The following is a 23,384-nucleotide window of genomic DNA, read 5'->3' on the forward strand; positions in this document are numbered from 1 at the left end:
CGGGGCCCGAGCGCGCGGGGAGCCCCGGGCCTCCGTCGCCATTGCTCCCAAAAGTGAGGAGGATTTGCTGGCCCTGGCCGCGTCACGGCTGAGCCGCCGCAAGCGGGTGGCGGGCGCGGCCGTCGGGGTGGCCATGGTGCTGCTGCTGCTGGTGGCCATCCCGCTCCTGGTGCACAGCTCTCGCGGACCCACCCACTACGAGATGCTGGGTCGCTGTCGCATGGTGTGCGACCCCCACGCGCCCCGAGGCCAGGGCTCCGACGGCGCGCCCGCCTCGGCGCCTCCCTTCCCTCCAGGCGCCAAGGGAGAGGTGGGCCGGCGAGGCAAGGCCGGCCTGCGGGGGCCCCCCGGACCCCCAGGGCCCAGAGGGCCCCCCGGAGAGCCAGGCCGGCCGGGGCCCCCGGGCCCCCCGGGGCCAGGCCCCGGCGGGGCAGCGCCCCCTGCGGGCTACGTCCCCCGCATCGCCTTCTACGCGGGCCTTCGGCGGCCTCACGAGGGTTACGAGGTGCTTCGCTTCGACGACGTGGTCACCAACGTAGGCAACGCCTACGAGGCGGCCAGCGGCAAGTTCACCTGCCCCATGCCCGGCGTCTACTTCTTCGCCTACCACGTGCTCATGCGCGGAGGCGACGGCACCAGCATGTGGGCTGACCTGATGAAGAACGGACAGGTGAGGCCGCCCCCCTGCCCAGCCCTCGCCCATGACTTCCTAAAAGTCCCTGCGCTCGGCTTAGAACCCAGCTCCCCTTCACCCTCCCGAAACACTCCCAGGGTAGCCAAGAACAGAGGAGGAATCGGGGGTCTGGTAAAGAAAAGCGTCTGTGGAAAGTCTCACGGGGCACTAGAATGTCAGGACTAGAACTCAGGACTCAGGGCATACTGTCTGTGCAGCGGCACGCTCACACCCCAACCTCCAACCGCTCACACCCCAACCTCCAACCGTAGCTCACCAGATCAAATGTCCCTGGTGCCTTGCCCACCCCCACCCCCCCAGCTTCTTCTCCCTTCCTGCCTTGAGCAGCCTCTCTCCTGGGCCAATCCTCTCCATCAGTGGATTTCCCAGCCCTGGCATGGAGCGAGCCATTAGAGAATCTAGTTCCAAGGAATTGGAATGTTATTTCTTGTTTTGGGTAGTGGCGGACTTCGCTCAGGTGAAGTCTTCAGCTTGGGTTTTCAAACAAAAGGGGGGGGGGAAGAAAACAGTAGCTTGCCCATTTGCTAGGTCCTAGTTGTTGGTCCCAGGGCCTGGGGCCAAACCCGGGCTGAGCCTTGGCCTCAGCTAATGCTGAGCCTGTGGGCAGATGTGGAAACTGGTGTGCCGGCTCAGGGGCCACATAGGTGGTGGGTAAACCAGTTTGGGTTTGGAAAAGCCAGGAGGAGGCAATGGCCAGGAAGAAAAAGGCCTGGTCTATGAGCCCTGCACCCTCCCTGGCAACTTCTCCCACTCCCATAGGTGTTGGCCCAGGGGATAGTCAAAGTCACTGCCCTTGGGTTTGACCGATATACGCCCCCCAACCCGCCCCCCCCAAAAAGACTCACACGTTTGAGCAAGCAAGATGCCATAGGCTGGGGTGGACGGAGCTGCCTATGTTCTGCAGGGAGAGGAAGGTTTGGACTGAGCAGTGACCTCTGAGTGTCCACGGAGGGGGTGGGGCCTTGGTGCGTCAGGCCTGCTCCTCAGGGTTCCCTAAGCCCTGGGCCCCGCTCTAGCGCTGAGAGGCCCCGGGACCCTGACGGAGCACCTCCGCAGCCCACCTCCTGCCTTTGGGGTCTCTTCCTCCCTCTGGAGCCTGAGGAAGGGGAGTCGGCAGGCTATGTGAGTCTTTATGTGGCTGAAGGTGTCTGTGAGGAAGTGAGTGTCCAGGTCATCCCGTGTGTCTGCGACTGTGGAAGGCCCAGGTGTAAGCTTGGCGTCTTCCTTCTTGTGGTACCGGGTAGGCAGACTCGGCCTGTGCCGGGGATCTGGGAGTGTGTTGGTTTTGGGGGGGGTGGGGCGGTGCGGCTCCCATTCTGTATTCCACGGAGCAGACACTGCGGCCCTGGGAATGGTAAATAATGATTAGAATAATGATGAATAATTAATGATTTAATAACCAGTCCCAGTGGGATGGGAACGGAGGGAAGGGGCCGGCGGTGTGACTGCAGCAGAGCAGGGACTGGGATCCGAGGCAGACCCCTCCATGGTGGGGGACCAGGTGCGCTCCGCCGGGAAATTAGAGCCTGGAGGCCAGCGAAACAGTCCCCCTTCCTAGTGGTGCGGCGGGCGCAGACACTCGTGCCCCAGCACCTCAGGAAAGCTGGCTGAGGAATCCCGAGCCAGCTTGGAATCCTAGAAGTAACCTGAAAGCTGATGTTTTCTGGCACGAGAAGTGCAAGTCTATATAACATCTTCTGTACACAGAACATGGTTCTGAACTCGCTTCGCGAGGAGTTTCTCATTTGGTCTTAACCACCTGGTGCGGTAGTTTCCATTGCTCTAGTACAGGCCCAGAGATGTGACGCGTGTGCCCGAGTCAAGCCTGAGGGGCTCTCCTCCTGGTCTCCTAGCTCAGGGCTTCTCAATGCTCCGAAGGCTGCAATACTTCTAACAGTTCCTGGTGTTGTGGTGACCCCGGCCATGAAAGTATTTTGTTGCTAGTTCACAGCCGCCACTGTTACAAATGAAAGTAATTATCTGTTGTGCAGGGTGTATGAGAGCCGACCCCAAGGTCGGTGCTGACCCACAGGTCGCGCGCGCCGCTGTTGGGTCCCACCCTCCCCAAGTACCTAAGCCATCCTTGCTCCAGCAGCCGTCCAGCTCGGCCCCCCGGGGTCAGCCCGGCTCTTCGCAGGGCGTAAGGGGTGTGGGTCTGTTTTCTGCCCCACCTCCCCAGGTGCGGGCCAGCGCCATTGCTCAGGATGCGGATCAGAACTATGACTACGCCAGCAACAGCGTCATCCTGCACCTGGACGTGGGCGACGAGGTCTTCATCAAGCTGGACGGCGGGAAGGTGCATGGCGGCAACACCAACAAATACAGCACCTTCTCGGGATTCATCATCTACCCGGACTGAGCCGGCACCTCCTCGCGCGCCCGCACGCCCCTTGACCCCTCGCTCTAACCCACGCCCACCTCCAGCCTGCCCCACCCAAGACCCCATCCTCTGAGCGCCTGCGGACTCGGCCCTTCCCGGGCCACCTAAAGGGCGGGGGGGGGGGGGGGGGCGGGATTCTTGGGGCTCCAGGGTTTTAAGCGGCTGGGGGAGTGGAGAGGTGGGAAGACCGGATGGAGAGAGCCGCTTAGGGAGGGACCCCTCGCCTGTGCTCCCACCAAACCGGGGCCAGAGAGGGAGAGGCAGAGGTCACGTTCCTCCCTGCTGCCTGGAGCTGGGGAACAGTTTCACTAAGAGACATTGGTGACTCAGAGAGGAAAGGGGCCGTCCTGGCAGCTTGGGAGGGAAAGGACAGAAGCCAGGAGCCTCTAGGTGAGAGGGTAGCCCTGGCCTTCGGTAGCCGCTTTCTTTCCCTTCTCCTCCATCTCCATCTTCCAGGCTCCAGCCACAGGCGGCCTTGCTGTCTAACATTTAAAGCCCATTTTGTACAGTCCCCATTTCAGCCCTCTCCAGGCTAGGTCCTGGAGAGACGGATACTGTTATTTCTTCCAATAAAGTGAGGTTGGGGGTCGTGCGCCTGCCTGTCTTGGTGCAGAGGAGGGGGAGGGGAGGAGAGTGGTCTGCCCTTGGCCTGACAGGAGTCCCACCCTGCCTGCCAATCACTGCTGGTTGATCTATGCAGCTAAACCCGGCTGGGCCTGCTTCTCCAGAGGGAAGTGCGGATTTCAGCTTTGATGTGAGAAGGAGCAGAGGGGAGGATCCCCTCAGGCGCAGGGGGAGTGTGCAGGGTTCTAAAGGTGTAGGTTTGGTGTGCCGGCACGAGAATTCTTTTTCTTCCTTTGTGTTTTTTTTTTTTTTTTGTGAGACAGGGTGTCTCTGTGTACCGCCGGCTTGTAGACCAGGCTGGCTTTGAACTCACAGAGATCCACCTGCCTCTGCCTCCCTGAGTGCCACCACGCCTGGCTCTTTTCCTTCCTTTTTGGTTTGGTTGTGGTCTTCCTTTTTCTGTTTTTGAGATGGGCCACAGCTTTTTGCCCAATTCCTGGGTTCAAGTGATCCTCCTGCCTTGCCCAGCTGAGAGTTCCCCCAGAGGTACTCCAGACGAGAGATTAGCTGGCAGCCCCCGAGCAGAGCTGCTCTCAGAACAGGTTCCACGATTGTCCCTAACCCACGCGAGAACTAGCTGAAGTGGGCTGGATGGCCACTTTCAGGACAGCTGCTGCAGAGGACGCCGGGGCCTGGGTGCCTAGTCCCCTGTACACTGGCACACAGTGCCACCGTGTGGGCCACTGGAGAGCAGCAGCAGTAGCCGCCCTATTCAAACACTTGGAACGCACAGTAACTTTATTAAAGGATAAAAGGGTGGTGGCTCCCAGGCCAATGGGCAGATCAACAATAAATAAGGCTAAGAGGAGGGTTAATGCAGCAGAGCAGAAGCCCGGTGGAGGCCGCGGTCATGATGGAGAGTCCTGGGGGAGCACCGAACCAACTGGAATGAAACACTGGAGAAAAAAGAGAGGCCTTGTCACAGGCTGCCGCTCCTCCACAGAGGGAGCAGGGTCAGCCCCACCGCTGTCCTGTCGTTGTACAGTCTGGTCAGGCTGTATCCTGGAGGCTCACCAGGGCATCCTGCCATTCAAGCGTCGTGGCCACAGGGTTGGAGCAGACCCGGGCGGGCCCCGGAGGTGGGGTTCGGCTAGTGTAGAAGGCACACTCATCATCCAGGCGAGACTCACGGAAGCAGTGGATGGCGGTGAGACACGCTCTGAGGTGCTGCCTCAGAGCCAGGGATCGAGGGACCAGACGGCTGGGGCCTGAAGGCCATGGAGAATTCAGAGGGTCCTCTGGAGTCATATTCCCTCCTGCTGCTGGCCCTCCCCCCCATGCCTCAATGAGTCAGAAGCCAGTTAGAAGCTCGTGCGGGGGGTGGTGGGGGGGTGGGGAGCAGGCAGGGCGGAAAGAAAGCATGACATGGCCCGGGACAAGGCAGGACCCACTCCCAGAGACAGACCTTTTTCTTCATGGCCTTCCCCAGCCGATTCCTTACCTGAATGGCCTGTCGGGGACCTCAAAGCCTGCAGTGAGCGGATAGGGGGACTGGCACAGAGCGGGCTTTGTGACGAGAAGGTCAACCTGGTGGTTGCCGGAGGCCCCTGACTGCAGCAGGGCTGTGGGCTGGACTCTGGGTTCCTAGCTTCCACAGCACAGCCTGCCGATGCTCCCAGCTCTACCCTAGGGCAGGCCTCAGGGGGCCCAGACTGTCCCTGGCAACTAGGCAGAAGCGGTCCAGGCAGTGCTGGAAGGCAAGGCTCTGGTGGCTGTGGCCCAGCTCTCCCAAACGGCCCTGGGGGCTTGGATTCTGTGGAGGAGCGATCCTGAGCCACCTGAGCCTCCTCCCCTGGGCAGGCCTGCAGCTCCCCGTGATCCTCTGCAAGGAGGGGCTCTGTCACACCAAAGGGTTTTGACAGTCCAAGAAGAGAAGTTCCAGAGTTGTGTCCTGGGGCACTCAGAGTTCCAGCAACTTCGGCCATCAGGGGCTGAAGTTCGGTCATGTCTAGAGCAGAGCCTCCGTTCGGAGGGGCACACGTGTCTACCGCCAGCCCCTCTACCTCCTGTCGCAAGAGCTGCTGCAGAATACCGATGCGCTGTGGTGGGGGAGAGGACCCTGGTGTGTCATTGGTGTGTGTCCACAAGGCCTCCCCACACCCTACCTCTCCTCAGCTCCCCCTTCCCCAGTGTCCTTCCCATGTGGGTGCCACTGAAGCCACCCACCTGCATCTTTAGCTCCTGCTGGTTCGGGATCCTGTTGGGGTGAGGTCCAGAGGTGCCCGTCACAGGCGGTTTCCCAGAGCCCTTCTGCAGTGCGATGCAGCTCTCCTGGTCAAACAACCTTACAGCAATCTTCTCCTGCCACACAGAAGGACAGGGAGTGGGTGAGGGAGACAGAGCAAGGTGGGAGAATGCTCTTCTCACCCTCTTGAGGAATGGATCAAAGCTTCCTGGCAGCTCTTTTAAAAACCAGGTATGGTGGTGCAGGCCTAGAGCTGATATGGCAGGAAAATGAAAGGTTTGAGGCCCAGGATGTGGACACACACACACACACACACACACAAATGCACACACTAAAGGAATATTACTTCTGAAACCAGCAGAAGGGGTTGGGGATTTAGCTCAGTGATAGAGCACTTGCCTAGCAAGCACAAGGCCCTGGGTTCAGTCCTCAGCTCTGGGAAAAAAAAAAAAAAAAAAGAGAAAGAAAGAAAAGAAAAGAAAGAAAGAAAGAAGGAAGGAAGGAAGAAAGAAAAAAAGAAAGAAAGAAAGAAAGAAAGAAAGAAAGAAAGAAAGAAAGAAAGAAACCAGCAGAAGATAGCGACAGAGACAGACAGACATTCTAAACATAGACTGGGAAGGACAGATAGAGAGGTAAGTACACCTACCTTAGATCATAAGGCTGCCAGCCCTCCAGGCTAGCGGACCGCACCACAGACCTCAGTACAGGAAGGCTTTGACACTTACCCAGGGCAGGGCAGGTTCTTCAGGGGAGGGCTGAGGGGAGAGGCCACTGAGACGCTGGGCCTGGACAGGACAGATCGCCCATGAGTAAGACTCATTCCATCCAGTGCCTGCCCACCCCATCCTGTACCTACCTGCCCCTTTGTCCCCCTAATCCAGTGCCTGCCTGTCCCTTGTCCCCCCAATCCAGTGTCTACGTGACCCTCTCCCCCAGTCCAGTGCCTGCCTGTCCGTCTCTCATCCTCCAAGCCCAATCAGTTACCTCCTCTGCCATCTCTTACCTGTTGAACTCTGGGTACCGATCGGAGGGGTGTGAGCTGGGTTTGGGTTTTTGATCGAAGGGCGAAACGTTTCAAGGATGAGTATGAGGTCTGGGGAGAGATGTGGCTGGCTGAGAGGGGCTCTCTAGCATGACTCTCCTGAACCTGCCCAGCCCAGGAGTTGCTGACACAAACCCAAGCTGAGCGGCCTGGGGACCCCCTGGGCCTGTCTAAAAGGTGAGGGTTGAGCTACAGGGACAGGAGAGGGCATCAGATGGAAGTCATGACTGCCCCATGAGGAAAAAGGCAGGAGTGGCCTTTCGGGATTTACTTTCCTGTCTTATTCTTCTTGTTCTCCCCATAATAGCCATTACTTCCCCCCACCCGCCCTCTTTTTACAAAGTTAGGGTCTCATGTAGCCAAGAGGCTGGCTCGGAACTTCTGATCCCCTTGCCTCTACCTCCCAAAGCTGGGGTTACAGTATGTGCCACCATGTGCAGTGTTTGCATGGCTCTTTTATTTTTTAAGAGTTAGTTATTTACTATGTATCCAATGTTCTGTCTCATTAGAGATGGTTGTGAGCCACCATGTGGGTTGCTGGGAGTTGAACTCAGGTCCTCTGGAAGAGCAGACAGTGCTCTTAACCTCTGAGCCATCTTTCCAGCCCCTTGCATGTTTCTTTCACGAGAGAAATCAACTATTGCTTCCTATTCACACTTTTCCCCCTTGGCTTTCCATTCAGACCAAGAGAGAACCAAGCACTCGCACTGGCTTGTATGTCCTTAGCCAGCTTCACCTGTTGTTACTGTACAGGCATCTCGGAGCCTCCTCTTGTCTAGGCTACAGTCTTACTGATCTGTTTTGCCGGCTAGCAAACCCTGGGTGTATTCTCCCCTCACGGCCTTCACATCTGCAACCGCGTGGGTAAATATCTCTACAGTCTCCCCCTAGCTCAGTCTCAACTCCTGGTCTTTATTTAATCCTCATCTTCTCAATGACAGTGCCCTGGTACTTATCATCTTTAAAAACATTTTAAAATTTATGTGTAGGTGCGTTAGGTGCCCATGAAAGCCAGAGCAGGGCATCAGATCCCCTGGCGGGAATAACAGTTATAGGTTGGCCGGTGTGAGCTAAGTTACCAGCCTAAACACTCATCTACCCTCCACACACTCACACCTGTCATTTTTAAAAAGGCAGGATCTTGCTGTGTAGCCCAGGCTGTCCTGGAATCCATGGAGCAGTACAGCCTGTCCTCCTCCTCCTGCCTCCAGAATGCTGGGTTACAGTCATGCACCACACCATGCTAAGCCACCAACTTATGGCACCAATCCCCACTCCCAGATCCTTTCTTTAGCGCCTTTAGGTACTTAGTTTTAGAGAGCACATCACCCACCTGTCATCCTATACGTTTTACTTTTGCATCTTTATTTATTTATTTTGCCTCCCTCTTCTAGAGCATGCATATTCTGGACCTAGAACCCTGTCGGCATTCAAAAGCCAGTCAGTAAATAGTTGTGGAATGAAGAAGTTAATATTTTTGGTTGGTAAGTATTGGCTGTGTCCCAGCCTCAGCACTGAGTTGATAGTGACACACACACCAGTCTGTCACTTCTCACTCCAGGCCCCAGAGACGGAATGAAGAGAGTCAGATCCACTCTGAAGAGGGCTTGGTCCCAACTCCAACAAACTAAGACTAGATAACAGCCCGAGTTCCAGGTCTGCCAAATCTACCCACAGTCCTCAGTGCTCCTCCTGAACACCCCACCCCGTCCCCGGAGGCTGTCGGCTTACCCTGGCCTGCGTCAGACTCTGCCTTAATGGTACTCTTTGAGCCAGACCCCGGAGGCCTCTTCCTTTTTCATCTGAGTGAGGGACAGCCTCGTGCTCTCCTTCGAGGGGTACGGAAGCTGGGAGGAGACAAGACATTGCAGTATTATCTAGAACACCAGAGTCTACCCATTTGGCACACACCCCTCGAGCCCAATAATGCCTTGGCAAACACTTATCAATCCAAATGCCCTGAGTGGGCTGGAGATGGCCATGGCTCATAAGGGGGTAAGACAGAACACAGTGGAAATTCAGTCTCGCAGGAAATGGCAGGGAGAAGGCAGAAGGAGACACAGGTACAAGGAGGCCAACCTCCAGGTCTTGTCTGTTCTGTGAGTATCGGTGTGTATATGGGTGTGAATGCCGGGCAAGCACTTAGTCTACCACTAAGCCAGCCCCTCTGGCTTCTTCCTTACCCTGCTCCTCCTCAAGGCCTGCTGACCTTTTTCTGGTCTTGCTCCTGGAGTGGGCAATTCACTCACCCTTGCTTTCTTCCTACATCCAGACAAACTCACCAGGCTCAACTGGGGTCTTCGGGAGCAGTCTTGAGGCCTGGCTTGCTGGAGTCCTGCTGATGGTACAACAGCCGCCGCTGGGTGTCAAGCAGGGGCTGGGCAATTGCTAAGAGCTTTATAAACACCATCTCGCTGCATTTCCACAACAGCCTCTAATGCTACAAATGTTATCCTCGCTTGGCTGATACAGAAGCAGAAACTCAGACAGGTTAAGGCGAGCTTGCACAACCAGAAGAGGTAAGGGTCAGGAAGGAAACTCAAAATGCATTTATTGTCAGTTCACGGTGTAGCCAAAAGAAACAGCGTTTCACACTGTTCCCTCTGTTCCTCCATGTGGTAGAGAAGGCCTGGCTATAAAAGACTGAACCCTGTCCCCAGGGCTTGTGCTGCCCAGTGACACGGTTTCCCCATCCCCTCCAGGGTTGGAAGAGAATCTACCCCTCTCCCTACCTGCCGCTGCCACTCGTCTCTCTTCTCAGCTCCTGTAAACTGGGGCGAGTGGAGGGGTGGAAGGAGGGGCCTGCAGGTGGATTCTGATGCAGAGCAAGACACGAAAGCAGAGTGAGACGTGGTCCCCGAGGTAGACGCAAACACCAACCCACCTCTTTCAACAGAGATCCGCCCATCTTGAGATACTGTCCCAGGGCCCACTTTGCTCCTGAGTGTCAGCCCCTCAAGGGTACTCACCAAAGACTCGAAACCCTGGGTGCACACAGTGCGGTCTCGGGGTCCTGGTCCCTCCAGCCTTGAGAAGCAGGAAGCCCTAGCAGGATCCAGCTGATGGAGGGGGGCCCTGGGAGCCAGGTACGCGGAACACCGTGCACTCTGGGAAGCCAACAGAGGTGGTCAGCAGGAGCTCAGCATTCCGCAGAGCCCACGCCACAGCCTGGTCTCATCCTTCTCATTACCTGGCCCCTCCGCGTGGTGCCTCCCTTGCTCCCTCGAACTAGTACTCTCTGAGCCAGACTGGACCGGAACCCCAGGGGACAGCTCTTCACCCCCTCACCTGACAGGATGGTGGCCAGGGCTGCAGGGTCAGCAACAAACTCTATAGCCCCTGTGGCCTCTGGAAGGGAAGAGACAGCGTTAGAAGGAACAGCAACACGGGGTGCCGAGGGGTAGCTGACCCCAGCAACAGTGAGCAAAAGCAACACAAGCCAGGCTTTGTGGTGGATGGCTGTGACCCCAGCATTCAGGGTACCAGGCAGAACCAGGTGTTCACAGCCGCCGCAGCATGGAGAGTGCAAAGCCGGCCTGGGCTACATAAGACCTTGAGAGATGGGAAGAGAGGGATGGGGGAGGAGAACCTAGATCACCAAATGTTTGAAGAATTTCATGCAAGCCATTGGGGAAAAAGATAAACACGTTCTTGTCTTACAGAAGATATCCCTGGGGGCCGGAGAGGTGGCTTAGTGGTTAAGAGCACACAAACAGGGTTCTTACATAGGACCTGGGTTCGGTTCCCAGCCGAACCATGTCAGGAGGCCTGTACCACCAGGGCAATCCAATGTCTCTGGCCTCCATAAGCACCTGTACTCACACTCACACACAAACAATTAAAGATAATCTTTTTTTAGGGGCTGGAGAGATGGCTCAGTGGTTAAGAGCACTGGCTGCTCTTCAGGGAGACCTGAGTTCTATTTCTGACACCCACATGGCAGCTCTCAGCTGGCTATAACTCTAACCCTAAGGTATCCAATGCCCTGTTACGAACTTCGTGGCCACTGTATTCATGTGGACTCACATAAAATAAAAAGAAATCCTAAAAAAAAAAAAAAAAAAAATCTATTATTGAAAAGGAAGAAATATGGACAGATCATAAAGAACTAGCACAACCCTGAGCAAATGACCATGCCATGCCATGCTGGGGGTTGTTGGAAGAGCTCCAGGAGAGGTGACAGGGTCTCACTGTGTAGCCCGGGCTGGCCTCAAATTCACCATGTAGCCAGGATGTCCTCAGATTCACAGACAGCACCTGCCTCTGTCTCCTAAAGTGCTGGGGTTAGAGGCTTGGGCCACCGTGACAGGCAGGGGATGAATCTTGCTGACGTAAGATGCCTTCATAGAGCGAAGAGCTTTCAGGACAGCGTGCAAAGCCCCGCTTTGCCTTCCCCGTTCTCGCTCAGCCAAGTGGGTTATCCCCAGGCCCCAACAGGTACCTGTCTCGGGATGGGTCACAAGCCCCACATTTGATCCCCCAGAGCTAGGCTTGAGTTCCTCCAAAGGGTGCCGGGGCTGGGTGACCCCCAGTCTTTGTGATTTTTCTGTCTGGTGGAAGGTTTTCGGTCTGAAGCCTGCTGTGTCAGTGAGCGGATGCTGAGTACGTAGCGGTGGCTTCTGTGAGGAGGATGACAACAAAAAGCTGAAATTCAGCGCCGGGGGTGGGGGAGCGGCGAGGGTGCATTGCTGACGTGAGCTGCCTCCTCGACGTTACTCTCATCACACACCACAGCCCTCTTACCCTCGGATCTTGGTTCTCCTGGTCCAGAGAGGACGCCTTGGCCGAGGAAAAATCTGGGCATCTTTGAGAGAGTACTGGAATCTTGCTAGGGGTGGGAGTTGCTCCTCCTCGGAGCTGGGGATCCTTCCTGGTGTGGAGGGTAGTCATGGCGGCTACAGTGGAGACGGGAGAAGAAAGCAGGCAGGGCTGAGGACCAAAGCAAATCACTTCTCAAGCCATGGGTGCTGATATTCCCGATTCTTCCACCTCGGCCCCAATCCACGTGCCTAGAAGCCCTCACCGGCTGCCAGGCCACTGCCCGGCTGATTCCTCCCAGACGCCCCAAGGCTGCGGCCTCGCCCCGGAACTCCAAGCTGCTCTACTCCCTAGTAACCTCGGCAGGACTCGTCCCTCTACGACCCCAGCGCCGCACCTTTCCAGGAGCCCCTCGGGGGTCACCTCCACTTTCTCGGCTCCTTCGCCGATTTTCTGGATTTCTGCTGCTGCTGCTTCCCCAGTTTGTAAAATACGCCAAGCTTGTGATTGGCTAGCTCCCGCTGACGCGAAGGCGCGTGACGTCACACGCAGCCGCCCAATCCGCAGGCTCCGGGGGCGGGGCCAGAGAGGGACAAGTTGTGAAACCGCTTTCTGGCTGGGAAAAAAAACTGACCAGCTTTGCCAGCCAATCCGGGAGCGGAGCGCGAGTAGCAGGACTGGGGGACGCCAGGGAGAATGCGGTTCTGCTACCCGGGAAGGCGAGGCTGGGCTGCAACGGGCATTACCGTATTCTCGCGAGATCTGGAGACAGCCCAGGGCAGACCCGTCCCTGAAGGGCCGCGGAATTGTGGGAAGGGATGGTCACCGACAATCCCACTGGCCACACTCTGAACGTAGTGCTTAGCCGGGTTTTCGGGACCATTCCAGGGAGCATGGCCACTTCTTGCAGGAGATGAGGAACTGCACCCAACGGGCAAGAGGGCTGGAGGTCATTGAACCGAGCCCAGTAAGAACGAGGAGCCAAGAAGCCTTTGTCCGCTTGGACCTCACCACCTGGAGGGGTGTGGCTAGATGCAGTGTGGCTGGAGCTCTGTTAACCAGCATTGATGGGCTCCTGTGTGGGGCTCTCCGCATCTTCAGGTTGCCTTTCCCTGGTCTGGAGAGGGCTCACCTGCTAGTCACTGGCACACAGGTGTGAGGCTGCGAGATGGAGGGTGAGGGCAGTGTCTCACCCCCACCCGCTCACACAAGCTATCTTTCTCTCCCAGACTGGCCTCAAACTCGCAGCTTCCTGTTGGAGCTTCCCAAGGGCTGGGATTGCACGAGCCCTTCATGGACAACAGTTTGACGTTTAAAGGATGCTGACATACAAGCCGGGGACAGGCGTTATTCATCAACTGCTTCTGGATCTGGTTAGCCAGCCGACTTAAGAGGGCAGGCAGAAGCAGGCAGTTCTCTGTGAGTTCCTAGGTCATCAAGTTACCGTTTCCTCTTGCCCATTCTTCCTAAATATTCCCCACCTACTACCCCTTTCCTTCTTAAACAAACGGGCAAACAAAACAAAACCAGAACAGAAAAGAAAAAAATCACAAGAATCACACACACACAAACTAAAGCCCATAAAAACACAAAGTTGGAAGCCATTAATATACAAGCAAAAGACCAATAGGACAAAATATGCCCAAAGCCATAGGAGACAAGAAACCTACAGAAACACCGTTGAGTTAGCTCTGGGCACCTACTGCTGGTGAGGGCCCACCCTTAAACGTGGTCAGCATACCCAGTGAGACTCCATCGGGGAGAACGAAATTTTCCTTTGCAAGCAGTTGTCAGTTGGAGGTAGCTTTTTGGTTAGGGATTGGGTCCACCCCTCGGGCTGGGACCCAGTGTGGCTTGAACCTGTGCAGGCCCTGTGCGTGTTGCCCCGGTCTCTGTGAGTTCACACTGCATCGGTCCTGTTGTGCCTGGGAGACAGTGCTTCCTTGGAGTCATCCATCCCCTCTGGCTCTTGTAATTTTTCTGCCTTCTCTTCTGAACAGTTCCTTGAGCCCTGAGGGGAGGAGCCCCCAGTCTGTCTATCCACACAAATCCATCCTCACAGTAGCTAGAGAAATCTTCCAAAATGCAAGTCTGGTAACTGTTGTGCCTCGGCTGTCTGCACACTGAAACCTGCATTCTGTGCCGTGCCACTCTGCCCTCTTGCTCTCTACCTTCTGTGAAGAATTCTCGAAATGAAGCTGTGTCCACAAAGGCTGATTAAAACTTCAGTGACTGAAGCAGTTGGAATGCTACAGTTCAGAAGCTAATTACAATTTATCTTGGGCCATTTTTAGCCCCCAAAGAACCATTTCTTGCCCACCTCTTGTGATGAGCCTACTATCCCGACTACATCCAGCAGGGCGTGGTGGCGCACACCTTTGATCCCAGCACGCAGGAGGCAGAGGCAGCTGGATCTCTGTGAGTTTGAGGCCAGCCTGGTCTACAGAATGAGTCCAGGACAGTCAGAGCTACACAAAAAAAACCTGGTCTCAAAAAACCTGAAAAAATTTTAAAACTACCTTTTCTGATAGTGACAAGGTGACCCGCTATTTCAGTGGCTCTCAACCTTCCTAATTCTGCGACCCTTTAAGACAGTTCCTGACCAGTCTATCCCAGTGGTGCAAGCTTTAAATCCCAGCACTCAGGAGGCAGAGGCAGGTAGATCTCTGAGTTCAAGGCCAGCCTGGTCTACTTAGTTCCAGCTCAGCCTGGGCTTCGGAGTGAGATTCTGACTCAAAAAAAAAAAAAGAAAGAAAAAAGAAAAAATACAGTTCCTGACATCATGGTGAGCCCAACCACAGAATTATTTCATTGCTACTTGGTAAGTAATTTTTGCTACTGTTATGAATTGCAATGTGCACAGCTGATGTGCGGGATAATCATATGGTGCTCCTGACGGGGTCACGACCCAAGGTTGAGAAGTGCTCTTCTGTTTCATTTGCTTTCTCGTCCTCAGTTGTTCTGCATGGGTGTTTGGAGCCCTGAGTCTTTGCTGAACGAGCCAATGAATACATGAGTAAATGGTCGAATGCTTGCACGGGGAAGAGGGAAACCCTGTAGGAAGGGATACGCTAGCTCCTGGAAGGCAAAGGCAAAAGTATGGTGTGTGAAGGATAGCCGGACCTCGAGGAGAGATCCTGTCTCAAAACTGAGGGGTTGAAGAGAGTCAGTGAAGTGCTCGCCATGAGGACCTGAGCTCTACCCCTAGGGCCCTCATAAACAGTTAGGTGTGGTGACTCATGCTGTGGCCCTACTGCTGAGGAGGCCTAGGAAGAGAGACCTCTGGGCCTTGCCGGTCAGGCGGCTTAACCTACTCATTGAGACTGGGGTTCTGACGAGACTGTTAAAACAACAACAACAAAAACCACAGGCCGGGGAAATGGCTCAACGGTTAAAAGCTCACTCTCTGCTCCCGAAGGATCTGTGTTTGCTTCTTAGCGCCCACATTAGCTGCTCACATCTACCTGTAACTACAGGGGATCTGCCACTCTCTTCTGGCCTAGTGGGTACCTACATATGTGCCATGCATACACACACACACACACACACACACACACACACACACACTCTTAAAGAAAAACAAGCTGAAGACCGACACTGGAGGTTGACATCTGGCCTCTACTGGTATATGCACACTTGGGCAACTTGCACACAGACACAGCTTAAAGGGACTCTAGCCAGCTTCAGCATGGCAAACATGGCCTTGCAGACCCTGCCCTTTCCCCCAATTCCCTCTGCCTTGCCAAACTGTTAGGTTACATTCCTAAAGCCAGCCCCCAGGGTCTGTCCCCTTATTTGGTCACTTTCTTCTCCTGAGGCTGACTACCAAGGTCCAGCTATCAAAGTATTGAAGTTCAGGATTAAAGGTCCCCTTTGGCTCACCTAACAAGGGGTTCCCCCTTTTACCTTTATAAACTGCCGTTTTCCTATGGACCAAGTCTGTCTCCTCTTTACCCAGGGGCAGTCCTCTCCTATGACACTCCTCCACCCACCCCTGTGACAAATAGTCTTTTTTTCCCCTTTTCCCCTTCTCCCTCATCCTCTATCTCCTATTTTCACCTCTTATTCCCTGCTCTTTATCCCTTTGGGGCAAATAAATCTCCTTTGTGCTAAGTACTTGGTCTTGGGATACCTTGTCAGTACAGTGCCCTTACACGCACACCCCCCCGGGGGAGGTACCAGTGCTCAGGCGATTTCTGCAGGGAGACCTATCAATGTCCAGTCAATTTTCTTTTTAGGGTTTGTTTGTTTTCTTGCAGTGCTGCAGATCAAAGCTAGGGCCAAGTGATTGCTGGGCAAGAGCTCTGCCACTGAGTTGGTTACACCCCATCTCTAACTCATGCACCCTAAACATTGTAACTCTTTTCTTTGTGGAAGAATGTAATTGATTTTCTATCAAGCAATCTTTCTCCTGTCTTCATTTTGTTTTGTTGAGACAAGGTTTCTCTTTATATACCCTGTCCTGGCACTTGCTATGTAGTCCCAGCTGGCCTCAAAACTCACGTGTATCCACCTGCCTCCGCCTCCTGAAAGCAGGGATTAAAGATGCAAGACACCTCAGGCAGCTTTAAGTGCGGATGTTAATGAGCTCCTGGTTTGTCTATTGGTTCTATTGGGTCAGAAGGTATCCGATGCTCTCTTCTGAACTCCATGGGCACTGCGTTCACGTGAACACACAAAATAAAATCTGCAGGTCCCCGATCACCTGTGTTCCTGTCCTGACTTCCTTTGGGGATGAACTGTGATGTGGAAGCATAAGCTAGGCAAACCCTTTCCTCTCCAGGTTTCTTTGGTCACAGTGTTTCCTCACATAGGAACTCTAACTAAGACAAGTTGGTACCAGGATAGTGGGGATGTTGCTGTGACAGACCTGACCTTGCTGGTTTTGCGAGGATTGTGGCAGGGCTCTGGAACTTTGCCTTAGAAAATCCACTGAGTGTTGAGAGTTCAGTGAGCTCCGTTCCGTGGGAGTTTGGATGCTGAGAATGTTGAGAGCCGTGCAGCCGACGGAGGCCTGGCTTGTGAAGCTCTGGAGGGAAGCAAGGACTCTAGCAGATCATTTTTGTGATGAATCTGTGATAGCTGGTCAGCTGGGGCTAAAGAATCAGCTGTGATTAATAAGAGACCACTGGAACCATTAAAGAAAAACCTTTGCTGTACCAGACAACTGATGCCAGTAAGCTGTAGCTGAGAAATCAACAGTGATCAAGAAGGGACCAGCATCATTGAGGTGAAATCTTCTGGGAAGTGTTTCCTGAGAAGGCACAGAAACTGTATTCTAGAGGCGGCCAAGGCTGTGTCTCATGCTGGCAGCTGGCCCTGGTAATGTGTAAGAGTCACCCAGGTGGTACCAGCTTTGAAGGGGTGATGGAGAGCAGCTGAGGCTTAGCACTGTGAGTGGCTGGATGAAGGTGCAGCCTGAGCATCCTCTGAAGGCCCAGGACTGAAGGGGTCACACAGAGAAGTTGAAACTTGGCACCAGGAAGAGAGCCTGTGAGAGGCTGTTGGTGAAAGTGCAGTCCCGTTGCAGCAGAAGATCTCAGTGTTTTGGAGAAGCCAGCACCATGGGACGACCAGCAAGGACAGCAGCAGTGGAGTGGAGCCAGCTGGACCGGAGAAGACAAGCCGTGCGCAGGAACAGTTTTCCCAGTTTTACAGAGAGGTTGAATGAGAGAACAAGCTAGGCACAGGTGAGGACAGAATGGACAGAGAATGAGAAAGAGCCAAAGGATTAAAAAAAAAAAAATTACTGGAGTTAGTTTGAAGCCAGACAGAGCAATTTAGAGGCCAAGAGAAAAGCCAGATTGTATAAATCAGTTGGGAGAACAGTTTGAGTTAGAATGGCTGAGTTGAGTCAGACAGCTATGAGCACAGAAAAGAACAAGAAAGGGTGAGCTTATTCACGAGTAAGTCCCAGAGGCTGAAAACATTCTAAGCCTAGATTAAATTTTATGGGAGGCTAGAAGCTTCCAGGACCAGGCCTAGGCTAGAAGGCCTAGGGTTAGCTGACAGAGGCAGTAAGCCTCTGAGACAACAGTTACAACAAGAGAATAAAAAGATTTACATAAATCTTAAAAAAATATATCTGTTGTTGAAAGGGAAGAAGTTTAAGCTGAAGTAGGGACAGATTGTAAAGAATCAGCACAATCCTGAATGACCGTGATGGGGGCTGCTGGAAAGGCTCCAAGAGAGGTGACGTGTGCATGTGTGTGTGTGCGTGCGTGCGTGCGTGCGTGCTATTTTTAAATTTTTATGCTGGACAGTGATGATGCACCCCTTTAATCTCAGTACCCGGGAGGCAGAGGCAGGTAAATCACCGAATTCATTGCCAGACTAGTCTACAGAGTGAATTCCAGGACAGCCAGGGCCACACAGAAAAACCCTGTCTTGAAAAAACAAAAACCAAACCAAAACAACAAACTTCTCACACGTACACCTGTGCACCACGTGCCTGTCTGGTGCCCGTGGAGAGGCATCAACACTGAAAAGAGAGCATTGGATCCCCTAGAACCCGAGTTCTGAATGGTTGTGATCCGACATGTAGGTGCCGGGAACTGAGCTCTGCTGTTAACCACTGAGCCATCTCACCAGCTCCTTCTGTTGTTCTTATAAAGCAATCACAGACTTACGTGGAGTTTGCATGCATATTCATAACTCTCTTCAGCCTTTTGGAAATAAACTGCATCACGTTAACCTGTCTCTGTCAAGTGCTTTAGTGTGTTTCTTCCCTGCAAAGAAGTAGCATTGCTGTGCCCCACCCCTCTTACTGTATTCCATCCAGCCCTTGCCGAGTCCCATCAGCCACTGCAGCATCCCATATAGGCCTTGCTGTATCCCATCCAGCTGTCACTGTGTCCCGCCTGGCCCTTGACCTTATTCACTCAAGTTTCACCAGGTTTTCCCAACAGTGCCCTTCTAGAAAACAGGATCCAGAGTTACACGCTGCCATCGTTGCTACTCTCCAGTTTCCTCAATCTGAAAACAATCCTTCATACTAGAAAAAGTGTAGACATTATTGATTATTCATTTTTATGTGTACAAGCCCGGTGGGATGCACCAAGGTTCCACCATGTGGGTCTAAAGATGTCTTTCTTGGCTCCCAGTGTGCATTTTTATTTGTTTTGTGTTCTTGTGCTTACGGAGATGAGCATGCATGTGGCCCAGCATGTGTATGGCGGTCAGAAAGTGACCTGTGGAAGTAGCCTTTTGTCTTCCTGTAAGACCTGGAGTCTCACTGCTCAGGATCGCGCCCTTCCCAGGAACGCTCACACACCACAACTCAATGCAAAAGCAAGAGGTTTTATTGCTATCGCAATAGGGTCGCCCCTCCAAAGACAGGAGACGACCCGAACGTGCAAAGCACAGGGTTTTTGTACCTGAAAATCAGATCACTTTACAGCTGGCTGTAGATAGTTCACAGCTGGTTGTTTCTCAGAACAGTTCACCCTGCCCTTCAAGAGCTCTCTGCACTCGGCTTCAATTCAAAGAATCACAGTTGTTTTTTCTCATTCCCAGGTGGTCCTTCATTCCCCCCCTTTTCTTTTTGCCTCAATTTTAACCCTAAAATTGTGGATCAACCTCAGGGAGAGGTTGATACTGTCTCTGGAGCATCAGGACCTAAACTGCATTTACACGTTCCCTGACAAAGGCGAGTACTGGTCGGAGAGTTTATTGTCCCTGATGAGTTTCAGTTTTAGCGGGTTGCTGGAGGCTTGGACTTTCCAGGTGTCTGCAGGTTGATGAAGAGCTGGCTTAACGTGTGACTCGTGGATCCAAGCTGCGATGCCCTCTACTTTGACAGCATTTGGTATAGTGGTGAGCAGGACCCTTGCACCGAGGTTCCAGATTCTGGCTGCGGTGTCGTCGCACATACCAGATCTCCAACCTGGAACTGCTGGGGCACCTCCAAGGACACAGGCGCATATGCACTGCCAACCTTGCTCCAAATCTCTTTCTGAATAAGCTGCAGTCCTTTCAAGCCTGGACAACAAGTCAGAGTTACCACTAGTTATGTCAAGGGGGTCCCCAAGAAGAGTCAGGGGAGCAGGAACCCAGAGTAGTTCAAAGGGAGTCAGGCCCAGTAAGAAAGGAGTATTTCTGACTCTAAAAAGGGCCAAGGGAAGGAGCACCACCCAGTCACCGCCAGTTTCCATGGTCAATTTGGTGAGAATCTCTTTTAGAGTTCTATTCATTCTTTCTACCTCTCCTGAACTTTGGGGTCTCTAAGCACAGTGTAATTTCCAATCGAGCCCCAGAAATCTGGCCACCTCCTGACTTACCTGAGCCACGAAGGCCGGCCCATTGTCTGACCCAATTACCTTTGGAATACCGAACTGAAGAAAAATGTCTTCCAGAATCTTGTTGGCTACGACCAGAGCGGTTTCTTTCTTTGTGGGAAAAGCTTCCACCCATCCTTCTGACAGGGTTCACACTCCAGAGTCACTCTCTCAGTCAGGGCGGTGAGGTTAGTATTCGGAACTGGGATTGGCGGGCAATTTCAGCCAATTTCTTTGCCCCCAAGTGAGTCCACTTATGCATCTGAGTTATTAATTTCTCAGCGTCTTCCTGTGGTAGAATGACCTTACCTTTGGAGTCAATCCATGCCCCCACACAGGTGTCAAATATCCCGTTTTTGCCGTATTAGCTTTAAGTCACTTTCTGAGTAGTTTAGTCGTTCTTCTCTGGGCAGCTCAGCAGTCAGTACCACTGGGACAGAGTTTCCTCTAGCGGCTGCTTTAGCCTCCTGGTCAGCCATGTTATTCCCCTTTGCTGCCCTGGAAGTTCCCTTCTGATGTCCTGGGCAATGAATAATGCTTACCTTGGCGGGCAGCAACAAGGCATTGAGCAAAGCCAGAATCTCAAGTCCTTTCGCCATCCCCGTTCCACTGCTAGAAGCTGCAAACAATCATGCTCTGGGGGCTGGATTTCTGGATCCGGCAATAAGGTGGATCAGCAAATCCTGGAATCCACAGCCAGCAAAACCCCGGTGTACCTGTTTCCTGTAGAGCTGGGCCTTTTTTGCCGACGCTCTGTAGCGGAGCTCACGCAGCTCTTGCAACAGCCAGTGGCTTCATAAGCTGGCCTGAGACCCCTGAGTCCAGGTCTTTCCATTCGAAAGCGAAAATGTAGACAAAAGAATCCTTAAGGTCCAGGACTGTATACCAAACCCTGAACGGGTTGGGCACGATAGGATTTAAGTCCGTGACCTGTTTTGTTAACTTTGCTCAAGTCCTGTATGGGTCGATAGTCGTTGCTCCTAGGCTTCCGAACTGGCAGCAATGGAGTATTCCAGGCAGATTGGCACCTTTTGAGCACCCCTAGGTCAAGGAGCCGCTGTGAGGGCGGATCCCGTCATGGGCTTCCTTAGACATCGGATATTGCCGCACCGCGATCGGGGTAGCCTGAGGCTTCGCTCTATCTGAACTGGGGGCTGTCTCTCTGCTTTTCCTAGGCCAGCCGTTTCAGCCCGTGCCCTGGGATGTCTCTCTAGCCACCAGTCAATGTCTTTTTCCAGACTTAGCACCTTTTCAAACAGCCGGTATCATCTTCCAGTTGAATCGTCAGCACCTGAATGGGATCCCCTTTATTGTCTGTTAGTTAGGATATCTCACCCTAACAGCGGGTACGGACATGTGGGGACAACTAAGAATGGGTGGGATACCCGGCCCCCTCCAAGGTCACCATTCTTCAGGTAGTCCATAAATATTGTTTACATCCAGTGGCTCCTTGGACCCACGATTTTTTCTCTTTTTTAGCTCCCAAGTCTTGTAACAGAACAGAATGCTGGGCGCCAGTGTCCACCAAGAAGTAGACCAGCTTTTTCTTCCTTTTGGGACAATCCTTGATCCAGTGTCCTTTCTCCTTGCAATAGGCACACTGATTCTTAGACAGAGGGCCCCTCCAATTGCTAGGAACTCTCTCCCTATCATTACGACTCTCCTGCACTACGGTGGCCAGGATCGTAGTCAACTTTCTGTCTTGCCTCTTATCCCTTTCTCTCGCTTCCTGCTCTTTCTGCTTTCTTTCCTCTTTCTCTTCTTCCATCTCCCAGCTGTAGAAAACCTTTTCTGCCACCTGCACTAAATCCTTCAACGACTTGTCCTGTAAACCCTCTATTTTCTGGAGTTTTCTAGCTGACTGGTCTATAAAGGTTATAGCCACCATTGCCTTATGCTCATCTGAGGTAGGGTCATAGGGCGTAAACCAGCGATAAGCCTCCATCAGCCGTTCAAGAAAGGCTGCGGAGGATTCATCCGGCCCCTGAACCATCTCTCTTACCTTTGTCAAATTGGTGAGCTTATCCAGCGGCCCCACGGAGACCCACCATTAGAGTCTGGCTAGACTTTCAGGTGCTCCCTACCTCCAGGTGTGTTGCAATCCCAGTTGGGGCAGGTGAGGGAAAAGCCATCCTCAATCTCATTAGGGAGGACGGAAGGCCTCCCGTCCGTTCCCGGCACATTCTTTCTCGCCTCAAGGAGAACCCGTCCCCGTTCCTCGGTAGTCAGGAGGGCCTGCAAGAGTTGCTGACAATCATCCCAACTGGGCTGGTGTGAGAATAGGACAGATTCAAACAAATCAGAGCTTGGGGATTTTCGGAAAAGGGGGTTATGGGCCTTCCACTTATTGATTTCCATCATCATCTGGTGGCACCCTGCTGCAGACCTGCTAGGGGATTAGTGGGGGGAAGGTCAAAAAGAAGTCACAGTCTATCCCATAATAAAGTCGTCCATCAAGAAAGTCAAAGAAGCAACAATGATAGAGACAGAGAACATGACAGGCAATTCAGATAAGGACGCCCTTACGGGTGGTACCACAGAATTCTGATTGAGAGGCTGCCGCACGGCGGCCATCTCCGATGAGAAACAGATGGGAGGAGGACCATCACAGACCTAGACTCCCCAGATGGAGAGGCTGCCTCCCGGCAGCCGACTCCTACAGATGGAATCTGGAGCGTCCTCTAGTTCCCAGATACAGAGTGGTATACCAGAAATCAGACTAGTTCTGAGCTCGACCTCCGAGCCCAGTCTGATGAGGGTTGGGAAGCGGCACACTGTTTGCTGGCCAATGCACCAAAAATATAAGACCTCATGAACTGTGGTGCTATTGTTAGTTTGGTTAGTTATCGGTTCCATGCCTGGTGTGACTAAACCCTTTTTCACATCTCTCCAAAAATAGTGTCACATGACAACTATATGGTGAGTTCAAAGGCAATCTGGGCATCCTGAGATCCTGTCTTGAAAATAATAGCAAAAAAATGGGCGGGATGGACTCTACTTGAGAAACGTTGTCTGACATTTTCTTCAGGGTGGGGATCAGAAGGAAGAACATGACTACAGAGCCACCCCGAGCTCTGTTTGAACACGTTAACTTTTACCAACCTACAGGGAGGTGTTGCAGGATATTTGACAGGACTGTGAACCCTGAGCTTGTGTTTATTGGGAAACACAATAAACTGTGTTTCCCGTTGTGGTGTGGCTCACCCCAGCACAAATACTTAATCCAAGAGCTTTCTGTTTGAATATTGTAAACAGGATTAAATAAATTCAACCACAGGTCAAGAGGTGGAGCAAGCCAACAGTTGACGGGGTGTGAACCTAAGAAAAAAAAATCAGAGAGTAAGAGGAAGTCAGGAGATGGATACAGAGACCCACAGGAAGTAGAAGGGAGGGAACTGAGTTTGAGGGCTTTTGAGATGGCCTGG

General features: G+C 53.2%; 2 protein-coding genes across 2 annotated transcripts; one reads left to right on the plus strand and one right to left on the minus strand.

Moving 5' to 3' along the window:
• The first annotated feature begins 17 nt into the window (after positions 1-17).
• Positions 18-3,129, plus strand: C1ql4 (complement C1q like 4). The gene is made up of 2 exons (XM_055627196.1): positions 18-670; positions 2,874-3,129. Exons 1-2 carry the CDS (start codon positions 134-136, stop codon positions 3,051-3,053), a joined length of 717 nt encoding a protein of 238 aa, XP_055483171.1. The 5' UTR covers positions 18-133; the 3' UTR covers positions 3,054-3,129.
• A 1,311-nt stretch (positions 3,130-4,440) lies between these two features.
• Positions 4,441-12,151, minus strand: Troap (trophinin associated protein). The gene is made up of 14 exons (XM_055627095.1): positions 12,081-12,151; positions 11,669-11,820; positions 11,367-11,544; positions 10,116-10,273; positions 9,895-10,032; positions 9,658-9,740; positions 9,208-9,263; positions 8,657-8,772; positions 6,887-6,976; positions 6,609-6,668; positions 5,865-5,999; positions 5,140-5,737; positions 4,713-4,906; positions 4,441-4,594 (listed from the first exon to the last, which is right to left on the minus strand). Exons 2-14 carry the CDS (start codon positions 11,813-11,815, stop codon positions 4,547-4,549), a joined length of 2,001 nt encoding a protein of 666 aa, XP_055483070.1. The 5' UTR covers positions 11,816-11,820; positions 12,081-12,151; the 3' UTR covers positions 4,441-4,546.
• Between the last annotated feature and the right edge of the window lie 11,233 nt (positions 12,152-23,384).

Source organism: Psammomys obesus, unplaced genomic scaffold (genome assembly GCF_907164565.1).
Source record: "Psammomys obesus unplaced genomic scaffold, mPsaObe1.curated_primary_1811, whole genome shotgun sequence".
NCBI lineage: Eukaryota > Metazoa > Chordata > Mammalia > Rodentia > Muridae > Psammomys > Psammomys obesus.